Source organism: Electrona antarctica (assembly GCF_951216825.1).
Source record: "Electrona antarctica genome assembly, chromosome: 12".
NCBI classification, from domain to species: Eukaryota; Metazoa; Chordata; class Actinopteri; order Myctophiformes; family Myctophidae; genus Electrona; species Electrona antarctica.
Window position 1 is genome coordinate 7,397,890 of NC_136793.1, and position 21,945 is coordinate 7,419,834.

The 21,945-nt window shown below is 42.1% G+C and overlaps 2 protein-coding genes across 4 annotated transcripts; one reads left to right on the forward strand and one right to left on the reverse strand.

The window, feature by feature from the left end:
* Nucleotides 1–1,310: 1,310 nt before the first annotated feature.
* On the forward strand, nucleotides 1,311–18,381 carry LOC306934607 (uncharacterized protein). 2 transcript variants are annotated; one of them, XM_079517249.1, is made up of 10 exons: nucleotides 1,311–1,431; nucleotides 2,777–2,964; nucleotides 11,085–11,225; nucleotides 13,169–13,301; nucleotides 14,039–14,210; nucleotides 14,368–14,509; nucleotides 14,682–14,825; nucleotides 15,540–15,682; nucleotides 17,538–17,620; nucleotides 18,029–18,381. In XM_079517249.1, exons 1-10 carry the CDS (start codon nucleotides 1,312–1,314, stop codon nucleotides 18,110–18,112), a joined length of 1,350 nt encoding a protein of 449 aa, XP_079373375.1. In that variant the 5' UTR covers nucleotide 1,311; the 3' UTR covers nucleotides 18,113–18,381. The 2 variants fall into 2 exon arrangements, with proteins under 2 accessions (XP_079373375.1, XP_079373376.1); XM_079517250.1 differs by lacking the exon at nucleotides 15,540–15,682.
* LOC306934608 (E3 ubiquitin/ISG15 ligase TRIM25-like) lies at nucleotides 3,612–8,504 on the reverse strand. 2 transcript variants are annotated; one of them, XM_079517252.1, is made up of 5 exons: nucleotides 8,448–8,504; nucleotides 7,402–7,556; nucleotides 7,181–7,292; nucleotides 6,430–6,549; nucleotides 3,612–6,269 (listed from the first exon to the last, which is right to left on the reverse strand). In XM_079517252.1, the coding sequence occupies exons 3-5, from the start codon at nucleotides 7,234–7,236 to the stop codon at nucleotides 5,885–5,887; spliced, it is 561 nt and encodes a 186-aa protein (XP_079373378.1). In that variant the 5' UTR covers nucleotides 7,237–7,292; nucleotides 7,402–7,556; nucleotides 8,448–8,504; the 3' UTR covers nucleotides 3,612–5,884. The 2 variants fall into 2 exon arrangements, with proteins under 2 accessions (XP_079373378.1, XP_079373377.1); XM_079517251.1 differs by having other exon boundaries at nucleotides 7,181–7,556.
* Nucleotides 18,382–21,945: the final 3,564 nt, after the last annotated feature.

The window sequence follows — 21,945 nt, forward strand, 5'->3', positions numbered from 1 at the left end:
AAAGGAGCGACTTGGACACTCATGCTGAAGGAAGCATGAGTTCAAGTCCGTTGCTCTCCCCATGTCCCCCATATATGGGGACTAGGTTGGTGAGGGTGTGTAGAGCCCAGGATCACATTAGATAATTGACACAGGGGTGAAAAAATGGGTTACAAAATCGTGGGATAAAAAAAAGAAAAGAATGTAGGCCTACCTGCATGTCCCCACCTTGTTCTGGTACATGCTATCTACAATCATTTCCATGAAAATCATTTCAAGAGACATTTCCTCATTCAAGATCTGTGTGCTACTGTGTGTGTGTGTGTGTGTGTGTGTGTGTGTGTGTGTGTGTGTGTGTGTGTGTGTGTGTGTGTGTGTGCTACTGTGTGTGTGTGTGTGTGTGTGTGTGTGTGTGTGTGTGTGTGTGTGTGTGTGTGTGTGTGTGTGTGTGTGTGTGTGTGTGTATGTGGGCACATTTCTAATAATAGTGACTCAACCAGTCAACCCGGTACACTTGACATTGGAACTCCCTTTGCTGTGAAAGTATATACTTGACGTCCGACCTCCCAGTAAACGACAACTTTTACGTACAGTACGTGTCATAACCACTAACCAGGTACATTTAGGTTCAACTAGTGGTCGATAAAAACAAATCCTCAATTTCCTACATTACTAAATGGACCACCGGTGGTCCACCAGTTGAAAACCTCTGCACTAGAGGTTGACTAGAAGCGTTACCAAACTTACCACACACTGAGGTTGTGAGACGCGTTGGAGGGAAGACCAAACACTTATAGACTTGAGGTGATGAGCTGAGGGAGACGAGGGAACCATGGGAACAGGTGTGCCAACCTGGGAGCTTTTTTTGGCGGTTTGGCCTATGCCCAAAACACACGCCCACTGGTGAATATGCACACACACACACACACACACACACACACACACACACACACACACACACACACACACACACACACACACACATCATGGTGTATTACACTACTGAAACAGTAATGGCTGCACCCAGGGCACCCCTCTGTGGATTAGTCCATAGTCCCGGTTCTGTCAGCTTCTGTGGAAGTGGATCATTTGACACCTTCACAAGGAAGTTTTTAAAGTGCTATTACAGGGGGTGCCAGTTACTCTATTCCAGTTTTTCTGGAATAGAGAAAGCTGTGTGTGTGTGTGTGTGTGTGTGTGTGTGTGTGTCACACACACACACACACACACACACACACACACACATACCATTCCTCATACCATTCCTCCTACAGTATATAACCTGGTTGCTTACTGTACGTCCACTCAGTAATCTCTCTCTCTCACCAAATCATGAGTCTCTTTTCAACACCATTCCTGTTGCTGTTGCTCTGTGGAGCTCAGGCGAGCCACTTTCTTGGAACGGTCATGACCTTTGACCCGGAGGACCCCAACCCAGATGGATCTGTCTCGGTAGGTAATCTATTGAATTTCTTCTATTCTCCAAACCCAAATCCCTGTTCTGTTCTGTCCGGTCATGCATTACGTGTTTTATCGATATTTCACTTATGAATGAAAATGAAAATGAATGAAAAATAAATTATTCCGAACATGATAAAATTAGACAAAAAAGTCAAAGAATTAAAATAAGTGCAATATACAACAAATACAATAATATTCCCAAAACAAAAACAACAACAAACAACAAGCCTCACTGGCTGCATATATATATATATATATATTTTTTTTTAACTTTTATATACTTACAGCTTACTGTAAACAGAAGGTTAGAATAGTTTGGGATTTCTCATTTTAGTTTAAAGTGGTTCGTTTCTTTTATTTTTTTAATGCCATTTAGTTTTATAGGGCTGCACGGTCACACCACACTTTTATTCTACCTATGACAACTTATTCTGCCAATGCATTTCAATGGGAATGGAGTGGTTTGCTGCCATTTGCGTATTTCTGCCCAAAAGAAAAAAACAAACCAAAAAGATGCGTCTGCTCATGCCGAACAACCTTCGTGTTCTGACTTTTGACCTCTGACCTTTAGGATCACCCACCATTTTGAATAATATGAACAGTTAAAATATATCTCCTCCCAGGATTTTTGATCAAAATCCACGGAAATTTCCTACACAAACTTTGGACCAATATCTAGTTTAAAGGACAACTTTATTTTTATGTTTTTTAACCAAGGTTCATGTTGTAGGCCTAGGTGGTTATTAGAGAAAGTAGAAGATTTTTTTTTTGTTTCATGTGCTGCTTTCTTTAGTTTTAAGGATTTTAGCCAAATTTGAACATGGGGCTAAATATGTATGTATTTATTTTTTATAGCGATTTCTTTTTAATTATTTACTATAGTCCTACTAGACCTCATACGATTACATCTGGCCACAAAAGATCACGGGATATATTGAATGTGATGGGGAGGAGTTTGTCATGACAAACTGACATATTGAGTCTACGACACACAGTATGGCACCCCCCCCCCCCCCCCCCCCTATACTCTACCTTCACATTCAGTAGTTAAGATGAGTGTTCATTTTTTTGCTGCTTTCTTTCGTTTTAGGGATTGTAGGGGGTCTTTTTTTTCTCCAAAATAGTATGGTGATTTCTTTTTTATCGTTTACTATAGTTATAATCTACTAGACCCCTAAAACATGAACCTTGGTTGAAAAGAACCAAAGTTTTCCTTTAAAAATGAAGCTTTTATGAGCCAATATAGTTTCATGAAAATGCTTCTTCTGCCCTGTCACATATACAGTATATATATATATATATGTATATGCTATAGTAATTTTGATCCTAATTTCAGGTGGTCCTGCGGTATAAGACAGGCTTTACATCATGCTCAAGTTCAGACGTATGGGATTGCAGCAGTGGGTCTTCATGTGGTAGTCAGACAGCCCTGGTGGTGAACACGGTGCAGAGCAACACTGACTGGTGTCTACGAGAAGGAGTCATGAGTCGACTGCTTAGCAGCAACGCTCCCTTCCAGCTGCAGTGAGTGAAGAGCCATACATGACACAGCAAAAGCAATGCTAATTTAAATGTGATTTTCATCTTTTACACAGTAGCTCAACTGTTCTGTTTGTCTGCCACCTAGTGGCGGCAGAAGGTAGTTGCCAGTATGTCATTGCATATTCTCCATTTTTGGGTAGATTCATCTCCGCTCTACCGGCGGCATGGATGCCACCATTGCAACGATCGGCTATTAATAGCATTAGCTCACACGGTTTACCTTTCGCCAGAAACGCTAACATGTCGGGAGCGATGCGAGACAAAATCACAAATGACATCCGAACCTCGGATGGATCAGCAAAACCGTGGACAGCGCTCGTAGTTTCAGAGGTATGAGGCATTGGAAATCCTACTTTGAACGGAGGTCAAAGTAGGATTTTTTAAAGCGCTTCGATCGGAAAGAGTCTTAAGTCGACTATACCAATCGCTTGGTCCATTAGTCGATTATTATTATTATTATTATGATTCCACTTATAGATTAGTTTGAAAAAATAGGTTATATATCATGATTTATCGGGAGAAACCAAGCAAGTATATGTTTAATCAGACATTAAGTGTCTGTCCACAAACTTTGTCCTACACAAACATTAAATTCCCATTGACAATGAATGGAGAATTTTACATCATAGTTATTATTATTATATATCTTTATTGAAAGGATAAACCCCTTGAGATGCTTATTTTCTAGGGGGTCGTCAACACAGATTAATAATACATAGAGTATCCAAACAATACAACAATGCATCCATACAGACAAAAAAGAAGAAAAACTCTCTCAAAGATAGCTGCTGGTTCAACCCCTAAATAGCAGAGTTCATATGGAAACCTATACCCATAGCACAAATAAAACAATGAAAAATGTACTGACATGCGGTACCAATAGAGAGTATGCGCATGCTTAAAGTGAATGGCACATCGAGTGGCAAATCGAGTGGCAAAGCAACAGGCAAAGTGAGTTTAACATCGTTTAATGCAATCAGATATGACTTTTCTGTGTGGATGTATATGGGCTGTGAAGGCCAGAAAGTAGTTTTTTGCCACTCAGTAGGCGTTCCTGCATAACTTCCTGGTTTGATGATGATGTCACGCGCATACTCTCTATATGCACATGTGATAATAAAAAGCAACAGCGAGCAAGCAAGGTACAAATATGAACATGCATATTGGAGAAAAGAGTCAGTACATTATGTCAAGATAGATAATACAATTAGAAGCATTATCACGGCGTTAGAAGGTGAGTGGAGATAGATTATTTAAATACTAGTTCTATAAGGGCATCTCAGTATGAATCTACATAGGTTAGTATAGGTTACATTAAGGGGGGGGGGGGGGGGTAGAGATTTGTTTTGTGGTATTCTGATATATCTGCATAATCAAATAACACTCAAACTAGTGCTGGTTGTCTGGTTTCGGTCCTGCCGCAGTGGTGTCCGATTAGCACAACTTTGTCTAGACGTCGCTGAGGACAAATGTCTTGTCCCATACGGCGGGGGATAGTCCCTCGCGAGGAGCATAGCAAATAATGCTGCTAGCTAACTCTAAACCTTTGATCCTTCTTTTATAAGGTTTTACTGGATGCATAATGTCATGATGACGATGCCAGAACTGGGTCTGTATCACCATGACGATGCCAGGCGTGTATACCTATACAGTATATGAGGTTTCTACATTAGCCTGATGTCAGTGCTTAGACATCTCCGATATCTCCATATATGGAGCTCTAGGTGAAAGCCTTCGTTACAGCCTGCACCCCCAGATTTCCTGTGTAAATCTGTGCCGTATCAAGAAGGCTTGGACAGTGTACGTCGGCTCTGGCCTTCCCATTAAAGCGTACTGAGGCTTGAACAGTATATGTCGGCCAGTCGAGCCACCCCATTAAAAGCGTACCGCCACCCCCAGATTTCCTGTGGAAATCTGAACAATAGAAGATGCTCTGATAGGTCATAACAAAACCTGAAGATCACATCCCATGCCACCCCGTTGAGGCATGGGTATATATCACTGTGGATCTGCCAGATGTTTATCTGACATCCGGAACCACAGAGACCATCAGGCCCTGCAGGTAGAGATCGTTGTCTCTGTACCTTGGGACGGGGCTGTACTGACATCGGACAGCCCGAACCGTCATGACCATCAGGCCCTGGAGGAGATAGTTTCTCAGACCAGGACCACTGCTGCTCTGGCAGCAGGGGGGAATGGAGGGGGGTTCACTTCGGAACCCTGCCGTCCAACCACAGGACCACCAGTCCTGCTAGGACTCGTCCAGTGGTGTCCGATTAGAACTTAACCGGAATGCCGAAACATCTGTTGTGCTAGATTCTAGCACAACGATGTCTGGGTTGTAATGAGGTCAGACATCCTGCCTCGTACGGAGGACGATGCAGTTTCTCGCGAGGAGCGTAGCATATGCTGCTAGCTAACTCTAAACCTCTTCTGAATCCCGTTTTCAGAGACTAATTTCTTTACTAATTGAGTTGCAGAAAATAGTGTCTGAGCATAGACAGTGTCTAACTGTCTATTTTACGCCATTATGTACAATGATAAGAGCACCCCTCACTTCGATTTTTGCCTAATTGTCGACTAAAAATCCTTAGTGGGGGACAGCCCTAAAACTGGACCAATGTTAAAAGCTGATTTTCGGCAAAACCGCTTCGCATTTGGTGTAAGGTTTTAGGTACGAACATGTACATAACTGGCAGATAACGTCCTATAGGGTGGACCATTCTTTGTCTGGCCATTCACCCGAGACCACTCTGCCATGGGAGACCCTACCTGGAGCACTTTAGGCTCCAGACAACACAGATCCCGGGTTCATCAGGGCACACAAACCTCTCCACCACGATAAGGTGATGGTTGTTTGGAGAGGGATGATGGGGGGGGGGGGGGGGTGGGGGTGGAGTAATTATCCCTTAACCAGATAATTGACCGGGGCCAAGGTGTGTTTCTGCAGTCCTGGGACGGTGTAGTGACACTTGACGTGCTTCTCACAGTAGGAGACGCTACACTCCACGCAGGACTTGATGGCTGGGGCTGCTGGGCGCGTTTCGCTGGAGCAGATGTCGCAGGGTGGACCTGCACAGCGCAGCTGCAGCAGCCCGTTCAGCGCTTCGTTAACGGAGAGCTCGGGACGGGCTGGGTAGCTCTTCTCACACCGGGGGCACACGTATTCTCCTGCTGGGCCCGGCCGGGACCAGCAGGCGTCAATGCAGCTCATGCAGTAGCTGTGTCCACAGGGGATGGACACAGGGTCCCGCAGGATGGAAGAACACACGAAGCATCTCGCAACACTGGGGAGAGGAGGGTAGAGAGAGAGAGAGAGAGAGAGAGAGAGAGAGAGAGGTCTATTAGAACAAGAGACGGAGGCAGAGTTATAGACAGAAACAATAGTGGCCCTTTCCACCCCTGGTCTACTATAACATTCTAAAGTCTTCATTGAAGCTTCCTCACCTCAACTCAAGAGAGATGACGAAGTTGATGGGTCGATCCATGGACCAGTCACTTTTCATGGACTCATAGCAGCTAGATGCAGGAGAACTGCAAGTAGCTGATCTGCTCCCAAACTTTAAACTGAAACCAAACAGATTCACGTTGGAAACCAGAGCATCAACAGCAACATCAAAAATCATGAACTCATTATTATTAAAATTATTATTACTACTATTGCATGCGTACATAAGGTGTATGTACACATGCTAATATATAATATATTTTTGTAATGGCTTGTTCATAAACGTTATACACATTGAGACAGACTGAGGAGGTTAGAGGTGTTCTTGTGCTCTGTTGTGTTTGTGCCTGTCACAGTGTGTGTGTGTGTGTGTGTGTGTGTGTGAGAGAGAGAGAGAGAGTGCTTGGTAGCAACAAGTTAATTATTAATTGGCATCGATAGTCTGAAGTCCGTTTGTTAGTTAAGGCTGCTGTAGCCCACGGTTTAAACAACTGTTCCGTCACTTCCCTGTTTAATAAGCACATGTTTACGACATGAAGTTTAATTTTTATTATCATTATAGGCTAAACATGATGGGTGCGGCCAGAAGTTCTTAAAGGAACGCACAACTTTTGCACGTCAATAAGGCCTCGACGTGTCGACTCGCAAAATTACTACTGAGTCGTTCAGTCGTTCTGGGAAATATCCCAGAGGAAATCAAGTATTATTATCATATAGTATACTGTACATATTGCGCTCATTGAGACCAACCTGTCATTGTTGATGTAAGCGTCCATGTCTTCCAGCATGAAGGGCCGTTCACACATAGAGCACGATAACTATATGGCGATACAATGTGGTTTTAACCTCACAGAACAATAACCTCAAAACCAAAGCGGTTTGACCCAAAACAGGGCGATAGCTCTGTTAAGGGGTGAGGCCCAGTGGTGTGTCTATCCCTGTTCCCCTCTTCCTGTTGTTCTTGTTTTAACTGTCCAAATATATGTATATACTGTTGTTTAATGTTAAATTGTTTAATTAGTGTTGGTGGTTTTGAGCGCACACAGTTGTGGTTATAGTTTCCGTGCTCTGTGTGAACGGCCCTTTAGTCTTCACCTTGAATCCTTCGACCAGTGGGGAATATTACCTGCAGTTTGTGCGCGCACACACACACACACACACACACACACACACACACACACACACACACACACACACACACACACACACACACACACACACACACACACACACACACACACACACACACACACACACACACACACACACACACACACACACACACACACACACACACAAATTAGTCCACTGAGCTATGCTATGATTTAAATGAGGGGGGGGGGTGGGGGGAATATTTCATAAAAGTCAACCAGGCTAATCAGTTTCATTAAAAGTTTGCCATTCTGAATGCATCAGTCTAGCCTCAGTCTGGCATCTAGACGCCAATATCAGTCGGCCATCAGTTGAGATGGAGAACATTTTAGTTTTACCCGATATAGAGTCCTGGTATAGCAGGCTACTTACATTTATTTAATCAAATCTTGAAATATTTAATTATTTGATGATACCCTGGTGTTGATTAGCAACAACGCAACGGAAAAGAGAACCAAGGGCTGGTCGCCATTTTTGTTCCAATGCATTTCCTGAGTCCGGTGTTTTAAAAGCAGTTGTTGCTTTTAAAACATTATGAATGTTGGATTGCTGTAGTCAAAACGCTTCAGATATTAACTGGTAGATATACAGTAGAATAGAATAGCAATGTTCTGACCGTGCCTTCATGTGTGGCACAAGCATTATTGTCTTATATGATCCTAAATGTATTCTACTGCGTCATCTTTTCAAAATGGAGCTGTCTTAAAGGTTTTGCATTTAGCTGGAGTTTGGCTGCACGAGTCAATCATGAGACACTGCCATGAAATAAGTTACACTAGAGTAGCACTTATTGTAAGAAGGAAAAAAATACACTAGAATAGCACTTAGTCCTACTATTGTCTATTTATTTACACACATTACTCACCTGGCAAGACCTGGGAAAAGGAAAAGGAGAAAGACTTCTTCTTCTTCTTCTTCTTCTTCTTGTGTGGAGAAAGACTTCCTGGCAACACTGCTACTTAAGCAGCAGTGTTGCCAGATCTTTCTGAAGAAACAAGCAACCAGGTGTATGAAAACAAGACCGAGCCATGAAGATCGAGCCATGATGAGCACGCACGCACACACGCCCGCACGCACGCACGCACACCGATTTGAATTAAAAAAAACGAAGTATATCGATATGTAAACAACAAATATTGTTTCATATCGTTCTGACTTTGTATCGTATCGTTTTGCAATGGAAATAATCAATTTAATCAATACTAAGTACTTGTGCATTGTATTTAGCAATTTTAGGAAGAAAAAAGAAAAAGATGTGTTTAATTACTTTTCCATATAGCTACAATTGGTCTATCAAAAAATGTGTGTATTCTGTGTTCATGTCAAGGCGTGGGTTTGTCCATATGTGTTCAAATACAATGTAGATCAGGGTTCCCCAATTAATTTTCCTCAAGGGCCATATTTTGACTAGGGAACCAGGCTGGGGGCCGAGTCCGCACGCACGAAAAATTGTTTTTTTTATTTTTTCATTAATTAAAAATTGTTCTCAACCAGTGGTTCGGGGACCACCAGTGGTCCTTGAGGGGGTGCCCAGTTTGACATGCATAGGCTACTGACCCCCATTTAATGCCATTTATATATATCTTTTTTTTTAAAATTCTTCCTGGGGCCACAAGGAAGAATTTCTTACTGTATTTTTGTATACATGTCATTATGTTGTGATTAATTGAAAATGAAGGACCCCAATGGAAACAAGCCTATAGTGCCTTCCCTGGATCTCTCAATCCTCTTTATCAGGAACGAAGCCCAAAATAAGCAACTACACTTTAGAAACAAGCACCCCCCCACCAAATGAATAATAATAATAATAATTATTATTATTATTATACACTTATAATAAGCAAACATGGCAACCTTGGAAAGAAGTTGTTTTTGCAGCTCATGGGGTGGACCTATTCGCCCTAGCCTGGTTATAACCACACCCCCTTGAAAACTAGGGGGAATTCCATTCTAAGGCACTAAAGCAGGAAGGCCTGCGTGCAGAAACACTTTGTTCTGGTGTTGGTCTGGTTTGACTGCTGCTGCGGATCTTCATCATTCTGGGCTGGAACCCCTTTTTGTGTTTTAAGCATTATGTTACACTTTAGCTATTGAAAAATAGCAGATCTACAAGCTCATAGCGCGGCACCGAGTGCCGCACTACGCGCTTGTAGATCTGCTATTTTTTTTAAATCGTGAAAATGTGGCGTAAATCTTTGAATATAATTATATTCTTTCAGAGCGATCGATTTTAACTCAAATCTTTCTTTCAATTACATATAATTCTGGGGCTCCGTGACATGAAATAGTTTGTGAACGACTGACAGAAACATTAAGTTTCAGGATTTAGAAGACATTTGTAGAATCGTCCTCAGGTCTAAATGAGTTAAACAAGACTCTTACTACTGAAAGTGCTGCTTTTATTATCTTCCTATACGTACATAATTTTGACAACCAGCGTCATTTGCATGTCAATAGGTTCTAAACCTGGGTGAAATGATTAAGAAATATGATAGTCTGTATTTGGTTGTTTATTCTGTTTTTAGAAATATAAATGACATAGGCTACTGTTTTTGCAAGGTGACAATATGTGACCCAGCTTGACTGAGGGGCTGCCATTGGATTTTTTTGTCATTCCATTTTTTCATGTCATACCGGTATGTAAGCAGGGAATCATAGCTCCACCAGTTTTGGAGATATATCTTATAGAGTAATGTCTTGCAGAGTTGAGAAAACAGGCCTGAATCACTTCTGACATGTATTTCAGACATGCTCTAGTATGTGAAGAGTCTGCTTGTGCTATTAACTCATTTTTGGATTTAAAAAATGACACCCGTGTGAAGTGAGGGGCGCTCATAGTACATCATCCATTCATTGTCATTGGGAATTTAATCTTTGTGTAGGACAAAAATCACACCCGTGTGAACTGAGTGGTGTAAGGTCTTATATAGACTGATCAGCTGTGGTCTGACGTAATGTCTGACGTAATGAAATCACACCCGTGTGAACTGGGTGCCATGCTCATTTTGGTACGAACAGACAGACAGACAGACAGACAGACAGACAGACAGACAGACAGACAGACAGACAGACACGTAAACTAACAAAGCCAGTCGTAGGAGTGGTTTACACCACTCAAAAATAGCAGTAAATTCTCCATTCATTGTCAATGTAAATTCAATCTTTGTGTAAACTGAGAATATTCATCTAATATTCAAACATGTATTCAACAAAACGAACTTACAGTTAGTTGATTTAAAATGTATCTGTGTATGCTCGTGCTCCGGACAAGTGACTTTTGTGACAGGACAAGTGAATGGGAAATGTACTTGTCCGAAGGACAAGTGCCTCAAAAGGTAAATGTCAAGCCCTGATACTTATATAAAGGTTTTCTTTCTCAAATGCTTTGTCTGAGATAAGAAAACAGTTATCCCTGCATACTACTGTTATTATCCTGCTGTCAGCTTCTTTATCGTTTTTAAACCAAACCACAACGACTGTATACCTACCTTATTTTCCACAGATTATCTGGTGGTAACTGGATAAGTAACATTGTAAATAACATTGTGAGCTGGAAAGCTGTAACACTGGTGGACCTCAGGACCAGATCTGACACTGGGAGAGCCAACAGGTCTCCTCAGACCACCATCATACCAATACTAAGGTAATGAATATACTCTATAATACTTACTTAGACTTAGTTCCTCCCGTTCCTATTTGGGCGACGAGTCTCCTCCATTTGCTCCGGTCTCTGGCGACCCTTCTTGCTCCGTGCCAGCTGACACCCATCTGGCTTAGGTCTTCCTTGGCTGTCTGTCTCCTTGTCTTTTTGGCCTCCCTCTCTTCCTCTTTCCACCTTCTGGCATCCAGTCCACTGCCACACTTGCCGGTCTCTCTCATGGCAGTCGGAGTACGTTGCTCTACGTGCCCAGCCATTCTCCTTCTCCTGTCCGAGACAATGTGAGACAGTGGTGCTACCCCTGCCCTTCTCATCACTTCCTCATTGGTGATGTGGTCTCTCCACGAGATCCTCAGGATGGATCTGAGACATCGTCGGTGGAAGACATCCAACTTGTTGGTGATGCTAGCTGGCTGTCTTCATCCACGGGGCAAGGGGGTGAAGGGTATGATGCACTGGTTGGCACTTCCCATGTACAAGTTCCCAGCCATAACCAAGGTGTAAGGGATGCTAACAGGTCGTAATGAAGCTGGCAATATACAAAAAGGTAGCCGAGTTTCAAGATGAAGATTCAATGAGTCACCATCAGGTGGAAGATGGAGTGTGCACTTAAAGGACAACTTTAGTTTTTTTCAACCAAGGTTCATGTTTTAGGTTGTTATTAGAGAAAGTAAAAGATGAGTGTAAATTTTTCTTCATTTGCTACTTTCTTTCGTTTTAGGGATTTTAGCGGTTTTTGACAGGGCATTCGAGCATGGGGCTAAATATGTATTTTACAAAATTTTAGAGCGATTTATTTTTTTATTATTTACTCTAGTCCTACTAAACCCCAAGAAATTTAATTTGGCCACAAAAGATCACGAGATATACTGAATGTGTCAAACTGCATATTGAGCCTATAACACACAGTGTGGCTTACCCCCAGTAGGCTACCTTCACATTCAGTAGATCCTGTGATCTTCTGTGGCCAGATGTAATTTCCTGGGGTATATTAGGACTATAGTAAATAATAAAAAAATAAATCGCCATAATATTTTGTAAAGAAATACATATTTAGCCCAATGCTCGAATGCCCCCGCCCCCCTGTCAACAGCCGCTAAAATCCCTAAAACGAAAGAAAGCAGCAAATTAAGAAAATGTAACACTCATCTTATACTTTCTCTAATAACAACCTAAAACATGAACCTTGGTTGAAAAAAACTAAAGTTGTCCTTTAAGTGTTTAAGTTTGTGCCAGCTCCACATATGGAGATCTAAGGGTGGCAGCAGGGGCAGTGTCTTGAGTGTACAGGGTTTGATGAGGTGATATGAGGTCAGTTGAGGTCATATATGGAGCATGTCACAACCTGACTGACAGGTTTTAGTGTGACTGACAGGTTTCGCAGGTTTTCATGTCGCAATTATGAATCTCACTCTCTCGGTCTTCACGGTCACGGCCACACAGCCAACTCAAGGTACGGCCACTGAGCCGACTTGGGGACCCAACACAAGGACAACACAAGAGATGGTCACGGCCACACAGCCAACTCAAGGTACGGCCACGGAGCCGACTTGGGGACCCAACGCAGCTCCTCCAAGGAAAACAAACAAATGAACGGAGCTGAACGTGAATCCCCCCCACCGCCCACCCCTTTTTTTCCCTCACTGTATATGTTTCTTTTCCCTTTTTACCTCTTTTATGATGAATTCCTGTTCTGTCCTTTGTCTATATAGAAGTGTCTATTTGTACGTCTCTAAATGTTTTTGATGAATTGAACATTGTGGACCCTATTGGAAACAAGTGTAATGATTAATTGGGTCGTCCACTCACAGTTAACAGCCTTTGTATTGAGTTTGTGCTTGAAATGTACTGTAATTCTGCAAACTGTTAATACATTTTTCAATCAATCAATCAATCTCATTCCCTTCTTTTCTTTCACACTCTCTCAGAGTCCCTTCTAACTGTGTGAGGAACTTCAACCTGTTGGCATTTGACCCAGATGGAGACAGCATTGAATGCAGGGTTGGTACAGGAGATGAGTGTAACCCCTGCACTCCACCTTCTGCGCTCAGCATCTCAACCGTGAGTTTAATGTTAATGTTTATTGTTGAGGGGTGCTAGCCCCTCTACAGGTTTAATGTTTCAGACAAAGCAAACATTAAACTCTGTTCATTGTTAATGTCATTTAATGTTTGTGTTAGTGACAAAACAAACATTAAACATTAAACTTGAGGGGTGCTAGACCCTCATATACAGTACAGGTTTAATGTTTTTCTCTCCTAAGACAAACATTAAAAACGCCATTGACAATGGACAGAGTTTAATGTCTGTTTTGTCACTAACACAAACATTAAATTCCATTAACATGAGTTTAATGTTTGTTTTGTCTGTCACTGAGTAAATCGGCATATGATGTTATGTTATGATATCGCGATGATGTAAGATGATAAGGGTTGGTAAAGCGCCCCTCACTTCACACGGTATACATATATAACAGCTAGGGTTAATTGTTAATACTAATTGGAATTGTATTTATTACCACTGTTGTTGCTGCCCACTGCCTAACTCATGGAGTTAGGTGGTGCACAGCAACAACAGTGGTAATGTTTTTGAGATTTTTTTGTTTTCATGAATCAATGCTATTGAACACCCTTTACGTCTGTGTGTTTTTCATTTCCTGGAAAATGAACATTTTGGAGTTAGGTGGTTTCTTCCAGACAGCAGAGATATGTATCTGTATATCTGTTGATATATTACGTTTGTACCTTTTATTTTCCTCCAGCCTTGTCTTCATTGTTCTCCTTTCTCTCTGTTTTCAGTCTTGCACATTGGCGTATTCTGCCTCCTCCGGTACTGGCACCTACGCCGTCCAGTTGTACATGGAGGACTTTCCCAGCCAGTCTATCACCCTCACACACACTGATGGATCTCAGAGCAGCAGAAATACAAGCAACGCTCTCAGCAAAATACCTCTACAGTTTGCTGTTATTGGTACTTAGTTCATGTACAGAATAGACCCTTGCAGGTCTAGCAGTTGTTAATAAATAAATAAAATAGATGAATAAACAAACTGAATCAAACATAAATAATCTGATGTACAGCATCTGTATTAGCCATACAAACGGTTAATTTACCCTTTGTGCCCTAGTGGATGGAGCAGTAGCCAGCTGTACAGAGGGACAGTATCTTCCCAGGTTCCTGTCTCCGACCCCGGCTAACAGAGCACAGCTCTACGCCCCTGTTGGTCAGACTCTGGAAATCACCATCAACCCAACAGCATCGCTCTCCACGTGAGTAAAACATTGCTCCACACTGACTTGTCCTAGTGCAGACTTTCCCAGTTACAGTGAGCAAAAACTTGGATGTATCAAATTAAGTGTAGTTCCCGTTTTTTGGTGTCCCAGTGTTTCTGAACGTCTGAAGATGTAAATTAATTATTTATAATCTTCGGTGGTTTTGTAGGGTGTCTAATCTGTGGTTCAGTGGACCCCACAACATGGACCTGACTGGGTCAGGACAGGGACCGTTCACCCTGAGATGGACGCCATCGCAGTCAGAGGATGGAGATCATCACCCTGTCTGCTTTGTCGCTCAGGCTACCTTGAGGTGGGCATTCACTTACATGTTCTGTCTGTCACATTTTAAAATATACCAGTAAGACGCCTGAGGGCGAGAAGAGACCTAAAGGGTGAAGTCACATGCACGCATCCGCCTCGTTGACAGCAGACTGCTGGGCAAGTGCTGGCGCTTTGGCATGGCGGGTCAGATCAACATGGAGTGAATTCTGTACTGGCCAAAAAGTAGTTATCATGAATCATACGTAAGTTAAGAACGTAACAGTGGAATGTCTATGAACCTATGCATATACTATATCGTGGTATGTCTACATAAAGTTATATCTAAGTTACTAGTTACATAAGTTGAGCCTTTGCATACGCCTGTAAGGTCGTCGGAGCTAGGGCAAGTGATACGGGTCATGATGGAGTCTGAAGAGGTGGGTTTTCAGACTACGGCGGAAGATTGGGAGTGAGTCTGCAGTTCTGATTGCAATGGGAAGTGCATCCATAGTTTTGGAGCCAGAAGGGAGAACACGTACACTCGTACATTCAAACTCACGTCTGTGGTGGTGCTGTCTCAATTGTGGGTGTGCAATTGTAGGGACCCGTGTTGTCTCTATATCCCTGGGAAGGCAACCCGGCCTGCAGGGATCTGTGCTGTGAAGAGTGCACTTTTCTAATTCAGTTTGGTGCCTCATTTTGGGGGCTGAATCAAGTTTACTGTGAGTACAAAAAAACTCATATTTAACCATTGTTTTCTCAGTGCAACCAAGTATGACTCGGAGCTTCGCTGTGTCATTGTCAGTGTCTCAAATGGTACAACACCAACTGCTGGTCCAACTACAGAACAGAGTACAAATCCACCCAAAACAACCCCGCCGCCTACAACGGACATCCCTGGACCTCGTAAGTGTGATGAAAGTATCATTTTCCCCTCCTTTTTTAACGCGGTCATGTTGTGAGTTAACAGTGACTTTAAGTCTCAAAAAAGCAAGTGTGGAAGTCATCTCTATCATGTTGTGTAGTACTACATGGTACATTTAAAGTGATACTAAATGTGACCAAATTTTACTGGGGGACTGCCATTGGATTCTTTTTGAATTTTCGTTTTTTTAAAGTCATATGAAAGCAGGGAATGATAGCTTCAAATTGACATATTGGTTGTTCAGTTTGAACCACCAGTTTTGGAGATATGGCTTATATTAATGTCTTGCAGAAAACAGCGAGTTGAGAAAACAGGCTTGAAAGGTTCACTTCTGTGGTCTCTAACATTCCTAGCTACATGGTTCAAGTAGTAGTTGTGCTGTTAACTCATTTTGGATAAAAACAAAAGAAAAAAAAAGTTTTTCTCTGGTGAAAAGCTGGAATTTGCGCGATGGCAGGCTCTCAGTCAAATCTGGTCACAAATAGTACTGAATGCTGAACCCAGGGAGATCTAGCCATGTTTGAGAGGATTTCATATCACTATATCTGGACTCTGGAGATCCATACAGTATGGCCATGGGCTGATGCCTATTAATGCCAGGCCTCATTCGAGACTGGCGTCATCAACGGACTCTGATAGATTGGACCTCTTACACCATAGTCAGGCATACTGTAGATGTTTTTGATAGATTGGACCTCTTACACCATAGTCAGGCATACTGTAGATGTTTTTGGAACTCCATATATTATAGGCATATGATTGATTCATCATGGCATCATCATGATGACCCGAGTGGACACATCGCTAACTGCATATGAGAGGATGCGTTCCTGATTCAGCTTCCACCACAGAGCCACTGGGGAAGACATTCTACCTATACTGTAGGTTCTAAGAACACTACAGCGCATTTGGCGTGGACTCTGGGAACCCAGCATCAATCTTATAGATGCTCAAGGCTATTAATAAGTAATATCAGCGTTACATTGATGGTGAACTTTGGCAGCACCTTGGGTTGCATGCTGTAGGTAACTGGTCGTGATATAAGTAAGGGATGAGGAACAGCGCGAAGGCACTTCGCTGTTGTTCGGTCATCATGTTGTTCGGTCATCATCATGTCATCATGTTGTTCGGTCATCATCATGTCATCATGTTGTTCGGTCATCATCATGTCATCATGTTGTTCGGTCATCATCATGTCATCATGTTGTTCGGTCATCATCATGTCATCATGTTGTTCGGTCATCATCATGTCATCATGTTGTTCGGTCATTAAGCACGCACATCTCAAAACATTCTACAGGTGTACTGAACAAAAATGCATACAGTTTAGAAGGAAGGAAGTCCGCACACCGATCTCAAGCTCCCATGCACTTTATTTACAGACAGAAGTACAACAGATATGAACAACAACAGAATATAGTGCCCCCTGCCTACACTGCAAAATAAACCACCACTTCAGGGTGATTTGAGTCTCAACTTTTTTATGTTGACATTGCCTCGTCATGATGTGACAGTATAGCTACATGCCTGAGGTGTCTATTACAGACATTACAGAAATGTCTTTACATATTATTGGTAGAATATGGTTTGTTCATATTCATTAACAGTGTGATTTCTGAGACCATGTTTCAAAATGCACTGATAGATAAACGATAGTCTGCGTTCTCCACTCACTCGGCACAATGCAGCAACTAATAACGATGGCTGACAATAATATTGTCATGATATTATCGGGATTTATGACCTAGTTTGTAGCTCTAGACTCCAAGGTTCTTCTATCCACATCATCAACATCATAACTGTCTGTATTCTAATGCTGGAACATTTTACCTGTAGGTCACGTCGTTGGTCTGAGGGTGGGGCTCTCCTCAGAGACGTCTTTAACCCATGAAGACATCGAGAATATTGTGTTGTCAAAGGTATTTAACCGACCACGCTGTGTGTGTGTGTGTGTGTGTGTGTGTGTGTGTGTGTGTGTGTGTGTGTGTGGATCAAAATATATAAAGTAGCCTAACCAAATCTTTCAAATAGGCTAATTAAAGTGAAAGTATAATATGTACTTGCCTCTGAGATGTAGTGGAAGTATAGGAGGTGTAGGTGTAGAAATGTACTGAAATACTCCAGTAAAGTGTGTGTGGGGACTGGGGACACTGAACTATGCCATTGCCAGGTGGAGGCACACAGGTGAATACAATCATGATTCATGATTATTCATATAGGGGCTTGCTGACAAACATTTTATGTGTTTTAGTTATATCTCGGACATGCTCTAGGAGTGTGAAAATGTAACACATCAAAAACCCTTTCTTTATTTGTTTTACTTCCAGCTTAAAGAAGAACTGGTCAAACGGGGGCTGCCGGCAGACATCGTACTAAAGCTGAGAAATGTCCAAAAAAAAGACAAGGATTAATAACTACAGCTACAGCACCCCTGTTTATCACTAGATAAACAATGTCATTTTTGTATTCTTTTATTAAGGGCAATAGCTTCTGATGGTGGTTGCCCCACTATAATTGTGTCCTGCCCACCCATAGTGTGGCACTAAGGCTAAAACAGCCCCCTGGTAATGATCCTAAAGCGGGGCCTCCATTGGTCGTTTTTTGTTTGGTGTGTCAAACAACCAGTCTGGGCCTGTGAGTCATACTTCCTAATACATGCAGAGACTCACTGAACACAATCATCTTTACTATAGGGGGATTCCAAGATATTCTTTGTTACTGGAGAAATATTCGTATGTCGTCTATTCCTTATAATCAAGTCAAGAGCTTGATATGTCTTTATCAATCATAATAAAGCCTGTAATTGTCACAGTACTCTTATTGGTAGTCTTAAGAAGTTGCATCTCTAAATCTTGAATCACTCCATGATTCGTGAAAGTACTAACTCACGGTTTAGTACTACTTTTTTTAAATGTTTTTTTTGTGGCTTTCGCCTTTATTTTATTTTTTTATGGAGGGACAGACAGTAGGCTGACAGGAAATGGGGAGAGAGATGGGGGTAAGACATGCAGTAAAGGCCGTCGGGATCGGGAGTCGAACCCGCGGCACACTGCCAGACTGGATTACCAGCCAAGGTGCCTGGACCGCTGAGCCACGGCCCAGGCCGGTTTAGTACTACTTGCTGCAATTGTATGCCACAGTAAAGAACCTTGAACTTTGCCATCACTTCCTTTAAGCCTGAGGAGCTACAGTACTTGTGATTAGGGGGCTTGAGTGCTATTTTAACAGGGCAGGCGTGGCCATTTTACTCAAACCTGTGGTGAAATCAGTGCTCCAGTAATGGAGCTCGATCTGTTTTCACCAAGCACAGAGATGTTGGGCTCTGGGGGAAGATAAAAAAATATTTATATAGTTTTTTTCTCACTCTGTAGTTTTTTTTTTACATGCATGTTTGTGGTTTAGAGGCAGTAGCACTGAGGAAAAGATAGGAACCAGAGCTGGAGGTTGCAGAGACTAAAATATTGAGGTTCTGTCTGGGAGTAACGGATGGATAGGATCAGGAACAAGTACATCTAGACTAGAGACAGCGTGTGTTAGATGTTTTGGAGAGTCCAGACTGAGATGGTTTGGACATACACAGACACAGAGGAGGGATAGTGAGTATCTTGGTACTAGAAGAATGCTGAGTTTGGAACTGCCAGGAAGGAGGCCTATAGAGGAAGACCAAAGAGAAGATTTATGGATGTAAGTGAAAGAGGACATGAAGTTAGTTGGTGTGAAAGAAGAGGAGGCAGAGGACAGGGTGAGATGGAGGCAAAAGATTTGCTTTGGTGACCCCTGAAGGGAACAGCTGGAAGGAAAGGAAGAAGAAATGCACAGTTGCACATCTCTAGAATGTATTACTCAAATGCATTAAATGTATACACTCTTTAAAATAGAGAGGAAGGGTGAACTGCCTACAAAATGTATTCCACAGTCAAACACATGTATTTAATAGAATAATGCCCTCTGGTGGTGTGGGAACAATGGTATGTCTTGTGGAACAAGAATACAAATGTATTAGCATGTCTGCACAACACTTATATTTTGCCAAGTGACACTTGTTGGAAGGATGTTAGCACATGTATGAATGAATTAACCATTGTAAGCGCTTTGAGTAGGCACGTAGTGCATAGAAAAGCGCTATAAAAATGGAATTCATTATAAAAAATGCAATTCATTATAACTGTAATAGTGTAACTGTATAAGTGTAATTCATCTCAACAAGCTTCTGAGATGAATTGGGGAGTAGAGAACGTTAAGTTTATCCCAGTAACAACATCTCCCCATGGTTTCCTCATAGTAAACCAACCATCACCAGTAGAGTTTAACTAGCAGCTTCATGAAGTGTCTTGTGTGTGTTCTGTCAGGTGGGTGACTGTGACCCAGTGCCAGTTCTATGTCTAGGGGGTATAGTTCTGTTCCGTGGCCAGTAGATGGTGCTGCTTCTCTCCTGTGGAAGGTCCGACAGCTCAGCTTCAACTAAGAGATACAGAGGAAAGAGAATGAGGAGTTTAATGGAGATATGGAGCTGTGTGTTTACCGTTTGTGAAAGCGTCATCATGACACATATAAAGTCCAATTAAGTGTTAATTAATTTGAGTCATATTAAAGTATTTATTGTGGTGCTTTCTTGTGTTATAAATCCTCTACCAGATCAGTGGTTTTGTGGTTAGAGTGTCCACCCTTGAACTGGGAGGTCGGGGGTTCGATCCCCGGCCGGGTCATACCAAAGACTGAAAAAATGGGACCCAATGCCCTCCTGCTTGGCACTCAGCATCAAAGGGTTGGATTGGGGGTCAAATCAACTAGAGATGGGTCAAATGCGCTCCAAGAGATGGGTCAAATGCGGAGAACAAATTTCACTGCAGTAACGTGTGTGACCAATCGTACGACTTTGACCTTGTATTGAACTTTCTTGTGCTCTTTTCTGCAAACTAATCAATCAATCAATCAATCAATCAACCAATCAATCAATCAGAAGAGATAACATGTTTTGTGAAATGTCAGCCTGCAGAGGGAAGACCAGCTTTGGCAGAGGATGTGGTTTAAAAGTGACTTAATGACATCATTGTTCGACAGGAAACGAACGCTAGAAGATTGTTTGCATTTTGATGTGGCTCTAAGTGAAGTGCCTGGTAACTGTGGAACAATATTATGTCAAGTTTAAATGTTTAAGGTACATTATTACTATACCCAAAGCTTCTCTGAATACACACACAATATAAAAGTGTGCAGTGCAGCCCCAGTGGGATGTAAAAGCCTGTACAGTAATCTACACTATCTTGTGAACACATTGACAGCAGACATGTATATGTGATCATGACTGGGTCTCACCCTCTCTGAGTTTCCATGTGAGGTAGACAGTCAGCTGTACCAGCAGGAGGCAGACAGACAGAAACAGTGGCAGGACTAACAGACAGACAGGTAGAGAGCTGTCTGTCTGACTGTCTATCTGTCTGTAGAGCAGAGCCAGGTCAGCCCAGGGTCCACTCAGCACCTGCATGCTGCCCCTGGATGGAGCACAATTCAATACGTTTACATTGCCAAAGCAAGTGTCACAATACACACAGAGACATCATATGTTATGATACAGTATGAAGTTGCACAATATTGTCCCTCTTGCAAATTGTGGTTGGGGAGATATAATATTTCTGGTCTAATTAAAGGAGTTTACATTAGTTATACATTATGCTTACGTTGTCAAACTTGTCGTCACAGTATACATTGATGGTACGTTGCTCTATGTTCAGTTCAAATGAGTGTTTTCATGAAATGTTACAATTGTTAATTTCCAGTGGCATTTCCGTAACTCTCTGTGCCATGTTTGCCCTTCCATCTCATGAATGTGTGATGCTTCGGTCACTATAGTCCCTCTTTTTGTTGTTGTTGGAACTGTTGTTTAAATGTTATGGTGACATTTACGAGTTGAGGTTAGTTTAGATCAAGCATTGCAGGTTCGACATAATACACACTGCTAACCTGTTTGCGGTACTTTTATTCAGGATGAGAACACCTGGGCTAGGGGTGGGCAACTATATATATAAAGAGAGGGACACTAGTATTTCCACACTCACTCCAGAGGGCCACATTGCATACTGTCAGGCAGAAAACCCGTATCTCCGTATTTTAACTTTGTTTCATAAATGAATGCCCTACTTTGTCATTCTATGTCACAGAAAAGAAAAGTAGCAAAAATAGCCAATCTACAAGCTCAAAGTGTGACGCGTTTTGAGCTTGCTATTTTTGAGGGGCGCCAGTACCT